At 40.1% G+C, this 16,408-nt stretch overlaps 1 protein-coding gene across 1 annotated transcript in view; it reads left to right on the top strand.

Moving 5' to 3' along the window:
- Positions 1-16,408, top strand: part of celsr3 (cadherin, EGF LAG seven-pass G-type receptor 3) — a 97,185-nt gene that overhangs the window by 13,118 nt on the left and 67,659 nt on the right. The window contains exon 3 of the mRNA XM_010766413.1: positions 10,078-10,421. Coding sequence (XP_010764715.1) covers positions 10,078-10,421 — 344 coding nt within the window. The remainder of the gene's footprint in view (positions 1-10,077; positions 10,422-16,408) is intronic.

Here is a 16,408-nt window from a genome sequence, read left to right as displayed (position 1 = left end):
AACACCGTATCTGCTCTGAAAACGTATTCAGGCTGCAGAAACAAAAGTTAAAAATAGCAGCATAAAGTTACAGTTCCATTACAAACCGTCTCTATACTATACTAGTGTATATGCTGGAAAAGCATAATGAATAGTTTTGATAAAGGAGTGGTGAGTAATGAAATGTCACAACCATGGAGAAGATAAATGTATCTTTGTGCCTCTGCTTCAGCACCTTGCAGGATGTGTTTTGTACTCTGCTGTGTTTTAATTAGGAAGCCTGACATTTATCCTTCATATTCTGCTTCATGTTAACAGTCGGAAACATGCAAACCGTTTACATGCAAACCTTCATAACACACAAGGGGACGGGTAATAACCGGAAAAGCATGACATGGGACCTTTAAAAAGCAACAATACGCTGTTCAGGTCAATCAGGAAGTTGATATGTGACTATATCAGCTTTAATCCGTTACCATAATCGCTTTATCTATTTTTAATTGAGCTGGTGGACTGTGTACGGCAGGAAAAGTAACACGTGTTGATGCTTCTCGATGGTTTGGTCTCTCTTTGGGTCTCACTGTCCTTCTGTAACTTTTCTATCGGGTCTCTTTTCATATCTTGTTTTGGATTGAGTCCAACATTTCTTCTAATGTTAAATTAATGGTGTCTTGAGATTTCTAGTAAGACAACATGCGTCTTGTTAAACTTTTAATGATGCACGGCAGCAGAAGAAGACATCATTTCAGCCCTTGTGCTGCTGTGCATCATTAAAAGTGTCATTTGCGAGTTAAACATGACTTCAGTGATTAGTTGTGTGGTATTCGGTACACACCCATTATCATTAAATAAGTGGTTCTCAGACTTTTCCTTTCCAAGTTGCTCCATAGTGAATACACAGTAGATCACAGACCCACATTGCCACGACGAGCATTCATTTTAGAGTTGTCAAATACAGTATAGGAGATAACCATGGAGGAAGTGAAACCTATACGTTTACTCCAATGGGCTCACTTCTACAGTGAATCAAATAGTGAACATTTATTATTACCCATTTTTCTGGTGACCTCCAGGAACTTCCTCCACAACCCCTGCGGGATCCTGGACCCCTGGTTGAGAACCACTGCTGATGTTATGTTTAACTACATGTATAATGACAACATCTCTGCACAAGCTCTTCTATGTCTGCTTTGGATCTCTGATTCAGTCTGTGGTAATGGCTGCAAAGATGCAGTGATTAGTCGATTAATCGATTATTTGACCAACTGATCGCCAACTATGATGACTTCAATTGACTCACCGTAGGGGTCTCACCACCCAGTTTGTTTCACTATGTTTCAAACATTTTTCATGCCAAAATGGAATATAAATGCTCCATTCCAAATCTGGAGATTTTCTTTATTCTTTTTACATCATAATAAACTGAATATCTCGAAATCTCAAGACATAATTTTGAGATACAAGGATGGACATTTCTTACTACTTTCTGATATTATATTGACCAAACGATTCATCTAGAAAGATATTTCAGCCTTAATGAACGCAGTAGCCTTCTTGACCCGTTAGTGATGAGAGATAGTTTGAACTGAAACAGCTGTCTATAGTTGATGATTAGGTGTACCCTGATTTGAACTACAGTAGCTGTGAAGCCACATATTTGTGTCTTGGGTTGGTTTTTCTATATTAAATGCAGGGTGGGTTGTAGCTGTGAGGAATTGGATGATTTGTGTTCACGTTGTTATCTCTTTTTATTTCCTGAACACAATGCGGGGAATAAATATTCATTTCTCAAGTTTTTTCCTTTTACAGCACGGTTTCCACATTTTTCATCTCTTTAATAATTGTAATTCAAACATTATTCAGTAGTGTGCATTACCTCTGGTGTGTTTGAGTGATTGGCATACACAAGTCAGCCTCGCAGGAATCCTTTTTGCTGCACGTACGGCACTGAGCAGAACATTACTGCTGCACTATTACACCGCCCAACAGGAGAAATCGTTTGGAAAATGTTCATTAGGAATTCAGGTGTCGGAGGGCCTCGCCGTGATAAGAGCGGTTAAACTGCGACAGACACGCCCAGCCCCAGGTACTGGAGTGACTGCACAGATTTAACAGAGTGTTTTCAGCACATGTTGAGAAATGGGCAAAATTATTTTTTCCTGGAGCCCTTTTTTCAGCATCTTTGGTCAGAAAAGCTGTCTTTATAAATGGAAATAAGTAAAACTGTGGTTCTGCTCTGTTCCCCACATAATCGTAATGTCTCTGGTTGTACATTTGAGAGAAAGCAACAGCAACAGAAGACAGATGCAAGATGGAGGGTGATAGCCGCTGCCGCAAACAGATGCCACGTCTGAATGTCAGAGAGTTCATTGGGCAGATTTGTGTTATTTATCCGTACAATAGGCCTGAGGGTGTGTATGAATGTGATATGGACCTAAAGTGAGAGACTTTGCATGAGAGAGGGCTTTTTGTGTCCAGTGCATGTGCAAGTTAAGTGAATCTGGTTTAACGTAAAGGATTAGTGCTTCTTTAGTAAAAGGGTGGTTTAAACCATTATGCTGTGTGAGTGTGAGTGTGTGTGTGTGTGTGTGTGTGTGTGTGTGTGTGTGTGTGTGTGTGTGTGTGTGTGTGTGTGTGTGTGTGTGTTACAGTATGTGTTGCTTCTTTACTCTGAGTACAATGAGTGCCCAGACCTCAGGGGTAGAAGGCTTTAAAAAACAGAGCACAGAAAATCTGTGCGTGTGTGTGTGTGTGTTTGTGTACGTGCACGTGTTGGTTTAAGTGCCTGTGCTTTGTAATGATGCATACACACACACAATATTGTTAACAATCGTGTCAATTTACAAGCATTAATGTATGGTATGCCTCTCCGCAAGTATCCATTAAATCACTTATATGTCCTCATTTGTAAAAAGTGCCATTTTGGCTTTTTATTATTTCACTCACAGTCTATCTCTGGGAGTTGTAGTACTTTTTTTCAGTTGTTTATTCCATTAACAACCTCAGTGTTACCATTCCAATTTGTTTTCCTGACCTTCAGGCAACTTACACAGCTGAAAACTCCTCACACTTTTTGGTACACAGTGCTTTGAAAACTCAACCTGCTCATGTATTTCATTAGGACTCTATGAGGTTTCTGAACCAAGAGGAGAGGCAGGAGAAAGGCCAAACAAAGGGATGAGACAACACAGTGTGAAATGGGATTTGAAACCATGTGATTGTGGATCCACGGGCTGTGAACTAATGGGCTGAAGGCACCATGACGGTGTTCAGGGTGTTTCAGAGTAGCAGCATACGGCTTTTGTCCAGTCTAAATCCAATTTTACTGTTTTCGGATTTGGCATGCTAGTTGTAATATATCTCCCCTTTTGGGCCTTTTTTCCCCATTTAATCCCAACTCCTTTTAGCAACAAGAGTGCATACAGTTTATATCAGACTCTTAAATGTGTCAATGCCATGCGTGAATGCCTGAAAAATTTGCAGAATCAAACCTCTAACCTCAACAGCATTACGCAATAAGCTGGATCCATAAAGAATAAGAACATATGTTCTGAGATTACACAACCCATTCAAAACACCTTTCAAAGTGACACGAAAATATGAACATGGGATAAATAATGCAAAACTTACTCAATGGATATTCAAGGTTTTCTTTTCACTAGGCTACTATGTAGAAACTACATGCTTATACTGTGAGAAAACAAGAAATGTAATATTTCAGAAGTTCTGAAAATCATACATTAAGTGCACCAATAGAGGTCCGTCAAACAGATGAAACTTCCCAGAAAGACTGCTTGGTGTTTTTCGAAGATTCACTGTTTTTTTCATCTTAATCAATCTGTTTTACCAACCTCTGAAGTGTGTTATAACCTGGCTGTGGCACAATCGGTTACACCAACAGCACATTTAAATATCAAGCATTTCTTTTAAGGTTTTATCACCAAATTATGTAGTTTTGAAACCCTGCAAATGTGGACACTGATAGACATTAATTCATAAGTCTAACAGTTTTCCTTCAACTTCAAAGCATCTGTAAGTTTTGTGAGTTTTAATAGTGAGGCTTGTTTGGCTGCGATAGAGCTTTTTCTCACATCTTCTCAAACCACATCAGCAGTATCTCCAAACCTTTGCTTGCTTTGCTCTGTCACTTTTTTCCTCAGAGTGAAATGCCAGGTCTCTGCCTCGTGACCCCTCCTCCTGCTCTGTATTGAAGCTTATTAAAAAACGTTTCTGGGGCGTTTCTCAGCTCCAGCTGTGGGCCTCTATTGTACGCTACTTTGCAGACTATTTCCGTTCGGATTTCCAGGAAGCGAGCTCTGACATTCAAGAAGCTTTGAGAGTGCTATTAGTCAGGCTACCTGGCACAGGGAGATAGCACTGAACTCCTTCAACCCTTTGAAACGCAAGGGACCGCATACCCACAAAGCATCTTAGAGCCGGAGAACTGATCGGAGGCCAGCCTCTCTCTCGCAGCGTCTTCGTGTTCACGCATCCGTGGGATGATTTCCAGATCAGTGTTTATTCTTAGAGGCTTTATGCACACCAGCACTCCTCCCTCTTTGAAGTGTGAACAGACGGAGGGGGGATGTTGGCTCGAAGCCTACAGGAGCCGTGAAAGCTTGCAGTGTTGTTATTTAAGAAAAGCTTTGTTTTCCCGTGGTGCAAAAATAACCTTCCATTTGTGAGAGTTTTGAATTTGGAGGTCATTAATGTTTTATAGTTTTCATGCACGCTAAAACAGAGTGCCACGCAGAAAGGGCAATGCATTAGTTATGACTTCCTGGTTTATTGGGAAGTGATGGACAATATCACCTTCACTCACCTCTCACCAGGATTCAAAGTATTTCACGATTGCTCCTTTAGATTCCACTGAGATAGACCTGATGTCTTTGGATCTAGCTCTGGATATAAAGCCCTTCTTGTCTGACAAAGTGATTGACACCAGAGAATCCCATAAGCCCTAGGATGGTTGGTGACTTGTGCCCTTGTGCGCTGTATTTTCTCTCTTTATTGAGCTTCAGTATTGACCTTCATACAGAGTTTAACCTTATTTCTAAAATGTGTAATATTTTCAATTTCAAATTAAATTGGCTCTAAAGTTTCTGATTAAGGGTTTTCATTCATTCAGTTACCACGTAAGAATTTCTTCAATTAATTAATCATTTTAGATACTTTTAATAGTTATACATGCGTGTGACCATTACGGGCTAGTGTTTATTGGCCCTGTTTGTTCAAAATGTTGTCCAAAGGGCCAGAGAGTGCCATGATGTGTATTTGTTAGCTGATAATGCTTTTTTTTGGGTGCAACACTGTCAGATGGTTTTTTAGTAACGGACGAGAATCTGATACAAAAACTACAGTAAAGGTCACCTGATCTCACAATGATATTCCTCATGTATCTAAAGCACAATAACTTTATTTAATTTGAACATTAAAGTCAAACTTCAGAGAAAGTAAGGAATCCCTGCATTACGTTTCAAACGCTTCCTTTTTTAGAACCTTTTCCCTATTGTGCTTTTGGAAAAACGTGTGCTTTTTAAACCAGCAGGAAACATTATAATTAGGCTTTTTCTTATACCAGATTTGTTGTGAGATTCCCATGCTGTAGCACAATCCTCAGTTGTCTAACTTGTACCAAAAAAGGGAGAATCATACCTTGCAGAAAATTGGGAAATGGCCTTTATGTTTCTGCAGACTAATGGGTTATGGCTTTTGTGTTTCCAGCAGAACTGTAATTAGCTTATAAGGGCATGTTCCTGTGTCAATTTAAAGCTGAATGCAGAAAAGGAGGTGAGTTAGTGACCCACGGGCAGAAAGTAGACAGCGTTTTGTGTGTCTAATTGCCAAAATTGCCATTTAGCTTGAATAGTTGTTCTCTCCATTGGTTGCACATGTGGTAGGATGATTTAAGAGCCCTGTGCTGATGTAGGTCGTCCAAATTAGCTGGAGTGGAGACACGAAGGGAAGCCAAATTAAGATATTTTACTGCGTATGTTTGTGTGTGTGTGTGTGTGTGTGTGTGTGTGTGTGTGTGTGTGTGTGTGTGTGTGTGTGTGTGTGTGTGTGTGTGTGTGTGTGTGTGTGCTTGTGCACCAGATTTACTGTCAGAATGTAATGGCTGCTTGTAATGGCCTCTGAAGGCTGATAAAGTGAAGTTAAAAACTGTCAGGGTAAACAGCCACTAATATTTAGTAGCGTTTTTCATTTTAGCTTCAGTTACATGTTCTGTAGCGTTGTCATATATTCCTCTTACTGTTGTCCCCCGTGGGCAACTCAAGGGGGTTCATGGGAGCCTGAAACTCAAAGGGATTTGTTTTCAGTGTCTCTGGCAGAGGAAATTGTAGTGTTTTTCTTTTTCTTATCGGAAAACAGTTAAGCACACAGTCTGCAGGAAGCCAACATGGCAATTGCACACAAAGCAGCGTGACAACAAAGGAATAAACAACCATAGTGCAGATGAATTGTTTGGAGGCAAAGAAGAGAAAAACAGAAACATCCTCCATTAATTGGAATAAAAGCGAGTAAGTGCTTTTTCATCCTCGTGACATAAAACATATGGGTACAAATTGAGTGTATCCTTTTGCCAATATCATCAATATAAATACAGCCATAGGACACAACAAGTGGTAATGTTTCAGTAGTGTTACTTCTATTTTGTGCGCATTATGTTTTTGTAAAAGAGAATATTGGTAGGGTCATAATGTCTTTGAAAGGCAGACAATTCACGCAAAGATTGAATATTTAATGTGCAATAATACTGTACTTTATACGGACCTATAGCCAAAAGACAGTTAGCTTAGCATAGAAACATTAAAAAAACTTTTTTAATTGCATGCTGTCAGACTTTCTGCTTAGTTACCCCTGTTTCCTGTCTTTATGCTAAGCTAATCTACATCTAGCTTTGTATCTGCTTTGTGTCGTTGACGGCTGTATTTCAGTGTACAGAAATAGAGGGAATATTTGTGTGTGTGGTTGTGTGTGTGTGTAGAGATTGGGTCCTATTCCAGCAGATAATCGCAGGTCTTTTCATAGATTCCTGTTTCATTTAAATGACAATGGGAGATCAGCGTCAATTACCACTGCGTCTTTGCATCTTGATCCAGAGAGCTGATAAAACAGCTGGCTTTTAACCTCAGAAGATGCTGTGACATTGAATTACTTCACCTAATACTGAACATTATTTTAAAGTAGGACATGCTGCATTATGTTGACTAATCCATCTATCCATTTCTGTTCATCTATCTAATTTTACAAATTATTCTATTAAAATGTTCCCTGATGATTTTATGTGGGAGTTTCCCTCCTTCATATTGCTTCTCCTTCCTCTGTCATTTATTATGAAGGGCTCTGGATTTTAGTGTGTGTGTGTGTGTGTGTGTGTGTGTGTGTGTGTGTGTGTGTGTGTGTGTGTGTGTGTGTGTGTGTGTGTGTGTGTGTGTGTGTGTGTGTGAGAGAGTGTGTGTCTGTTTGTGAGAGAGATAGTGTGTGTGTGTGTGTGTGTGTGTGTGTGTGTNCCCCCCTACCTCACAGACCTGCTGCACCACCACACCCCTTCCCGCTGCCTCCGCTCATCAGAAGCCAACCTCCTATCCATCCCCACCCGCACCAATCACCGGACCTGGGGGGACAGAGCCTTCTCCGTCGCTGCCCCCTCCCTCTGGAACTCACTCCCACAACCCATCAGAGACTGCACTGACCTCACCACCTTCGAAAAACTCACAAAAACTCACCTCTTCAATCTGGCTTTTCATGTGTGATTGTTTTTGTATTATTTGACTTTAACTTTAACTATATATTTATTTGTTGTTCCTTTCTTCTCTTTTCTTTTCTCTTCACTATTATCTGTAAAGCGTCTTTGAGCACCTGTAAAAGCGCTAACAAATTAAATCTATTATTATTATTATTTACAGTAATACATAAAAAGTACATTATTATACAGTAGATGTTGTGTTCCTTATATAATAATAATAATAATAATAATAATGGATTACATTTGTTATTAGAGCGCTTTTACAGGTGCTCAAAGCGCTTTACAAATACACATTACACATATTAGACATGTAAGAGTCATTACTGTGGACAATACCCACAGGAGCAAATGCGGGTAAAGTGTCTTGCCCAAGGACACAGTGGCCGAGGCGGGATTCGAACTGGAGTTCACCAACGCCCCTTGATCTGATGACAAACGCTCTAACCACTGCGCCAAAACCGACCAAATAGGCTCCCTCTTTGTCATTCTTAAATAAAGGCCCTCATTCTCTTCCTCATGTTTCTTCTCTTGTACCTCATATTTTGCTTCTTATAGTTTTAAAAAAATATCTTTCACCCTCCATCGCCTCTGTCCGTCTTTCCCCCCCCCTCACTCTCCATCCTCCACTGACACGCCCTTTTATTTCTTAATACTTTATTTTTCTGATTAATCATGCCCTTTTTACTTCAAGTCCCCTCATGTTCTGTTTTCTTCCTCTTTCATGCTCTCAGTCTTATCAACCGGTCACCCTGTTTCACCTCCTCAGCGCTGCTGCAGAGAATTGCCCTCTCATGGCTGTCTGGTCATGTTCATTTGTTTCTTTTATAGCTTATTAGCCAGGTTGTCGCACCAAATTGCTTTATACGGCCATAAAATACAGCCTAGCAGCGGATTGTGTTTGTATCCAGTGTAGAAGAAACATGCCTTGTGTGTGTCTTTGTTACAGATATTGTTCTGTTTGTGAGGGTTGTGACCTGCTGTGATTCGTATTAGCTCATTTTGTACAAGTCACAGGTTTCAGAGAAAAAGGAGCGCTGTGTTGAATTTGTAACCAAAGCTGAGTGTAAGGAGACATGAGGAGGGGCACTCCCCTCTCTCTCTGTCTTTGTGTGGTTTGTTCAATCAAATGCAAAAGGCATAAAACAGACTTCCTGGCTCGCAAACAAATGTAGATTTCAGAGGATCCGTTTTGTCTCTCTTACTGGAAAATAAGATTATAGAATTGCATTATCTTGCGAACAATGGTGAGGTGGATTTCAGAAAAGGGCTAAGCTGTCTTATACCATACATGTCTCATCCAACAACCATTTAAGAAAGTCTTCTGGATAATTGGCTGTGTGCAGATGACTGAATTCATAGAAACATATACTTCTTGGCCTCATGAAAGATATTGTGGTGTGGGTAAGGTTTAATTAAATCACAGCGTAAGTGGATGTGAGCATCTAAAACATGTGTTTTTCTGATGTAGGTCACAATGATCATCATAAGTTTAAGGTGACCACTCAACCCAGTTAATCTAACGAAATGAGAGGGTCTTAAATGTTAGTCAGTTTTTAAATAAAAACCAAAACCATAAAAAACACCATATTTCCCAAACCATAATAATAATGCCGAAATTGACCTCAAGTGCCAAATTTGGTGCCTTTTTGACCTGTTTGCCATGTGAAACTATATAAGCCTCATTATTACATAACAATATGCATGACTACACAACTCATATTATGGTCTGGCTGCTAGCACGGTTGCAGTTCACTCACAGCAGATACAAGCTTACATAATATGTGTTAATAACCCAGAGCAAATGTATTTCCCCATCAAATTATTTAAACATCAGCTTAGCGGCAGTTTCAATCGTTAGCTTCACTCCCTCTTTCACTTAATACAATATCTCACTGAATAACAGTACATTTCTTTTGAGTGCTATTAACATAAGTTTGAATGAAAACAAGTGTGTGTGTGTGTGTGTGTGTGTGTATTTGTTTCTGTTCTCTGGAGGTGGCCTACTTCAACTGTGTTGCCACTTGAATAGCCTCCAGTGTGAAATTGTTTTCTTCAGCATTTACTGTAAAAAGACTTAGCAGTTATAAAAACAAGCCTGGGTCTATTTTTCTCTTTTATTTTCACAATATTTGTACGTGTGTAGATGTCAATGTGCATGGAGTCTTACAGTTACATATCTTGTATCATTGTCCTGCACAATTTTAAACCACTTTACAGTCTCTAAAACCTCTCCAACATATTTCTTTATCACTTTATCTTAATGCTTCTTCACTTCCTAACCCTTTTGTCCATCCTCAGAAGCACATTTATTCAACCTTTTCCTCGATTGTCTTTTTTTAACTCTTCAGATGGCGTCTACAGCATTTCAGCCCAGTGCGTTCTCCGCGTCCTCATCATCACAGAAGACATGCTGGGCAGCAGTGTCACCGTCCGTCTGCAGAACATGTCCCAGGAGCACTTCCTGTCACCACTGCTTGGTAACTTCCTGGAGGGCGTGTCAGCAGTGCTCTCTGTGCCCGTCGAGGATGTTTTTATCTTCAACATCCAGCCGGACCTGGACGCGGCGCCGGGAGGGATCCTGAATGTCAGCTTCTCTGCTGCGTTGCCCGGCGGGGTCTTCTTCCCCTCCGAGACCCTGGAGGAGCAGCTGTATCTGAACAGGCCGAGGCTGACGTCACTGACGCAGATGGAGGTTAGTTTATGTCAATAACACAGATTGAAATGGCAGGATTCATCCTTTTTTATCCCACAATATATTTATTTACATTTTTAGCAACATACAACACAGCCTTTTACATTTAAATGATATACATACATTACAACACAGATTCACCCTATTAACTCACACCAAAAAGGATAAAGACAAACAAATCAAGACATGAAGTACTGAGTGGAGTAAATGAATTGTAAAAAATTCAAAATGTGAAATGTTTACATGCTTGGAAACTGCATTGTTACGGCACCTTTTAAATGCTTAGTGTATAAGATGCATACAAAAATAAATAAAAAAAGTGGTAGAACACATTGCGCACATGCATCTCAATCAGTCACATGAGCATATTGCATGTGAACTGGTAATAATATAATACAGATGATATGCCAGCGCATCCATATGGCTTTAAGCAGTTTGCTGATATGACCACTAAATGTTCTCATGCATGAAATCACACACACCTGGACACAGCAGGCACATCAGTTACATAGAGTACAGTACACGCTAACACACTCTCAGAGCAGTGGCGTAGCCAGGAATTATTGTGGGTGGGCCTGGAGAAATGTAGGTGGGCCAGGGGGAGACTTATTAAGCGTGGGGTCTGAGCTCAAACTTCATTAATGATTTTAATGATTTTTGAATGCACTAATTGAACATAAGCATAAACTAGCAGTGAAAACAAAAACGCACGGCGGCCTCAGAATGTGTGTTATACTGACATCCACATGACTAGGGATGGGTATCGTTAAGGTTTTAAAGGTAGGCCTACTACTACATTTATCGATACCGCTTATCGATCCGGTGCTTAAATCGTTTTTTTTGGAGAAAAAAAGAAGGTAAACTAACTAAACAAATTGTGAACAAAACTAACATTGCTTTTTTATTTAAATTTAATACATAATATTTCACATCAAAAGAAACAACAATCGTATACATCGTATTAAATAATCGGATAGAACTGTAAACAGAATAGCTGAAACTTTAACAAAATAAATAACTCAGTTACCTCTAATCATCAACCCATGTTTGTATAATTGAGTTAACTCCATGTGTCGCTGCTAGCATTCATAACACCTGACGGGGAAACGTTACTCGTGGATGGGGGGCTACAGCGCTACCAGAAAGACAGTCAAACCCGGTGCATTTCTCCGTTTGAATGTGGTGCACTTTTGCTAAATGTTTAGACAAATTGCTCGTGTTACCGGCGCCCTTACATGCTAAACTCTTATTGCACTTTTGGTAACGAGCATCGAGACGGGTAAAGTTTAACCACACGTCGGAGCGCGTTCTCTCTGCCATCTCCTCCGTGTGTGTGTGTGTTGCTGCATGTAGCAGCTGCGTGCGTGTAAACTGCCCCGCCCCCTCGCAAGCAGGCGGGGATTGGAAAGATCTCAAATACTAAAAATAATCATAGACGCATTTTGCTGTCTTTTTGCATATTAGAAACGGAGTTGGCGACACTAAAACTGCAATATAATGTTTGTGTAGCAATAATACATATGACAGATATGTTTTACATGTCTCTCTCCAGTACCGACCGATAACGTCGGAGTTTAATGGTACCACGGTCTTTAATAATTCAGCCCTGGGGCCCGTTTAATACAGGGGCTCGGTACCCATCCCTACACATGACTGGCGCTCGGCGGCCACAGGGTTGTTTATCCTTGACAGTCGCCACAGTGGGGCACACACTTGAGCAGAGTCTTTTCACTTTACTTTAATTCACTCACAGCAAAACTTACTTTTACTTTACTAATTTACTCACGTTAAAAAAATGCACTTTCACTATTCCATTGTCATGAAGGTGGAATCTAACTTATATCCAGAATAACTTTGATTGGATCCCTGGTCCTATAAAACATGGTTATTTCATGCTGTAAAGTTGGGCATTTTAACATGGGGTCTTATGGGAATTGCTCCTTATGTATCCATCCCCCTGTTGGCCCACTTAGGAGGAACTGCAGTTTGTGGCACTTACTTCTGGGGCTTCCCAGCTCTGCGCCTTAACGCGCCTGAATCTGGCTGTGGGGTGGCCCGACGTGCATGTGGGTGGGGCCAGGCACACCCGGCCCAACCGCACAGCTCGCCACTGATTCAGACCTTTGTGAGTTTGATCTCACTTTATCCCACATGTTTCCGAATGTTAATGCTTAAAGTCACATCATTTCACACAAAATCGTATGGGCTATGTGAAAATGGTACAATGAAGAGATAGGAAGATACATTATTAAAGGGACAGCGCGGTAATATTACCAGGCGAAGGAATCTGAAATAAATGTTGATTTTGACACCAAAATTACTCATTTACAATTCTTTATTTTCTGATAATTTCATGAAATTAAGCTCACAAATTTCAGAACCATTTAATTTCCCTTTTCTCATATATTTACCAGTTAAAGTTAGAAGAAGTATCTGGCCTTTTTCCTGCTACAACTTTTTTAAATCTGGAAATCATTTCCCCTCTCTCTTTTTTTTGCATGCTGTCCTAGTTTCATCTTGCCTCTCCTGCTCAAGGTGCCAGCGTTCTCTGCCAGAAGCCTTCGAAATGACTTTTTATACCACTTTTAAAGCAACATGTTTTAGATCTTTGGTGATTTGAGTCATTAGACGTCTAGAATCTTAAGTTAAAGATAACTAGCTGATCAAATGTTTTGCATTGGAGCGGGACAAAATGCTATTGCTCCTAATCCCCCCCTCTCTCCCGGCCCAGGCGTACCCCGAGCGTTGCAGAGTATCAGAAGAAAGCTCTCTCTGATGTCCGAAACTCATACTCTTTGCTATAACTCGCCCGTCATCAAAAGCGTCGGGGGCTACTTGCGACATCCTGTGGGCTTGACCTGCAACATTCGAAGAAGATCAACCACGCAGCTGGATGGACTTCGCAGAGCGAGGTGCCAGCGGCTTTCTGACACTATCAAACTTTCAATTTTGTTTCATTCAATTCGCCTTAAACAAATGCTAATCGATATTTAAAGCCTTGCACATTTGCTTTGAAAATTAGAAATTATAGAAAGTAACTCCATGATCATCAAGATCCTTTTTTCGTGGATAGCAGGATCTGATGAGTCATGCGAGTTACTTTTCTATATTTTAATTTTCAAACAATGTGCATGCTTTTATATTCGATTACATTTTGTTTTAATCGATGAATGAAAAAATTGAAAGTTTGATAGTGTCAGAAAGCCGCTTGGCAACCTGCTCTGGAAGTCCATCCCAGCCTCGTGTTGATCTTTCTCGATGTTCAGGTCAGCCCACAGCCAGGATGCGCAGGGTAGCCCCGACGCTTTTGATGACCGAGTTATACCAAAGAGTAGAGTTTGGACATCAGGAGAGAGGCTCGCTTCTTGATTCCTCTGCAGCTCGGGGTACTCTGCCGGGAGAGAGGGGGGGGGGGGGGGATAGGAGCAATAGCGATTTTTGTCCTCCATGCAAACATTTGATCAGCTAGTTTCTTTAACTTAAGATCTAGACGGTTCTAATGAGCTCAAATCACAAAGATTCTAAAACATGGTTGCTTTAAAGTGGATAAAAAGTCAATTTCTGAAGGCTTCTGGCAGAGNATTTACATTTCACCGTGACATGGACAAAAATGTAACGTCAGCTTACCTCATGACACGAATCCAGACTCTCCTTTGGAAAACATTGGCCGGGAAACGATAGAACAAGCACGTTTCATGCGAAGACCTGTGGCTGCAACCCGGAGCAAAGCAACAAACCATTGCGTAGCTAACTAGTAGCGCTAGCTTTAGCTAACGTTAGCTAACGAAACGAACTGCCGAGTAAAATTGGAAAACACTGGTAATTAATTATTCTATAATTTGTAAAACTACGGTGTTAAAAACGACAATTTCAAAAATACAGATTCTAATGGTCAGATATAGATATACAGATAGTAAAGATAGGCAGGTACTTGCTTTCAAGAAGAACACAGGGGAAAACAAAGTTAGCGGGAGTGTTTACGTGTTTGGCGTAATGACGTAAAACGGCCTCGACAATTTCTGTAGTCCTATTCAGCCACTCGGTAACAACCATCGTTTTTCAGACACGTAAACTCTTCAAAAATCCCCAGTGGGGTCACTGCTGATGTATTTAATGTTGTAGAACAAAACGTGATTTATCTCTTAAATTTGTGTCAACCACAGACCTTATTTCGAGCTATTTTCCAAAACCCTATGGAAAAAATGCATTGCTTTTTGAGGAAGGAACCGGAAGTGCTAAAAATGCTAACTTACTTCCGGGTTTTACAACGCGTCACTGCGGTTCTCTATTGAAGAGAACAAGTGACACCCACAGGAGAAAAGATTTATGTTGGGCTGAGAGATAGCACAGCCATGTCTGATACATATTTAAAGGCTGAATGTATACAACCTTTTCTCAATAAGACAGTCACACAAACAAACATTATCACCAACAAACTGAAGCTCTTACTGTCTTAAGAAAACACAATCGTGTGAATATATCTGATCCAGTGACCTCAACAGCAAGCTGAAACAGTCCCTCTAGAAAGTAAATGTATTTACAAGCAAAATGATGACAAATGTACATAAAAGCAAAACAAAACTTGATAAATTAAGATAAATATTCTTGAATTACAGTATGTTAATTTAGGGCTGTAATCCTAGGCTCTAATTGTACACCACTTCTAGTGAAATCTGGACATAGAGTATGCAAGGAGACATTAATGGTGAAGTTTCTGAGGAGAAAAAATACCTTGAAAGGCAGCTGAGTGAATTAATTATTCAGAATGACAGTGTGCTCTCAACAAATATTCTGTTATTTCTTCTTTATTCGGTTTGCCTCCACACGTAGGCTCTGTAGCCTGATAGGCCCGACCCAGGGCAATTAAACCCAGAGGACTCTTGTGCTGCTCTCAGGCTGTGAGAAAGTCAGATTAGCATATTCATATTTTATTTTAATCAAGCTTCTTTCATCTGAACCACGGTGGCTTGACGGTAAGAGGACAATATGTAGAGCTATATTAATTAGTAAGCTATACAAAAAAATAAAGAACTGAGGGATAATTTGGAGGAGAGCAGACATGACTTCCTGTTTGTCAGCATGCTTACTGGTATGTTTTAGTACTAGCATAACAGGTAGCCAGTGCTTAAGTGAAAGCGCTAGCATGCTAACATTATGTCAAGTCTCTCTAAACAATATGGAACCTTTCTTTCAATGTTTTTACCTTAATAAGTTACGCATTTTGAGTCAAAAGTTAAAAACAGCTCCTGAATTTAGCAAAAAGCTAACTAAGCTAATTAATTGGTTAGCATTCTCCTTTTGTTGATGCTTCTGTGTGTATGTAGTAACCTCATGGATATGTTGATGTTGTGGAATCAATTTCAATCTAATCAACGAATCAATCAACTCAATTTTGTATTTTATCTGAAAAATTATGAAACTTGCATTTAGATGCACATCCCCCACAGACTTTGTCTAGCCTTATTCACAAACATGGCTTCTATTGTACTGTATCTGTGCTGCACATTATGGATTTTTTTTCATGGCAGACATTTTCAAATGTCATAGCAGGAAAATCCCAGGTGTAATCAATAACTCTAATCAAGGCTGCAGGCAAACTAGGTGCTCCAATTTCTGGGCCATGGATACGGCTATGAGTTTCCCCTGGCAACTAAGTAGGCCTACATGTTTTATTTTTTATATTTTTTGAGTGTTGCAATTCACTTCAATTTAAAAGGTAGCTACTGCATGTCTCTTATGTATTTTCGGTCTACTTAACATTCTATTTCACTTAGGCATGGGCGGTATCATTTTTTTCATACCGTCATACCTTGCTGACATCATACCGTGGTATACGGTATATGACGGTATCAGTCCCAATTTAAGGGGTCATTTCTCCCCAAATTTTTTTTACTCACTATATCAACAGCCCCACCAAAAATATTTTCCACCAGCCGCCACTGACGGCATGACTTGGGTCGACTGGAGTGAGGTGGCGTTTAGATGTT

This window comes from Notothenia coriiceps, unplaced genomic scaffold, assembly GCF_000735185.1.
Source record: "Notothenia coriiceps isolate Sejong01 unplaced genomic scaffold, NC01 NC01_scaffold00003313, whole genome shotgun sequence".
Classification (NCBI taxonomy): domain Eukaryota; kingdom Metazoa; phylum Chordata; class Actinopteri; order Perciformes; family Nototheniidae; genus Notothenia; species Notothenia coriiceps.
The sequence above is the reverse complement of the archived record's forward strand: the minus strand, read 5'-3'. Positions and strand labels throughout refer to the sequence as shown.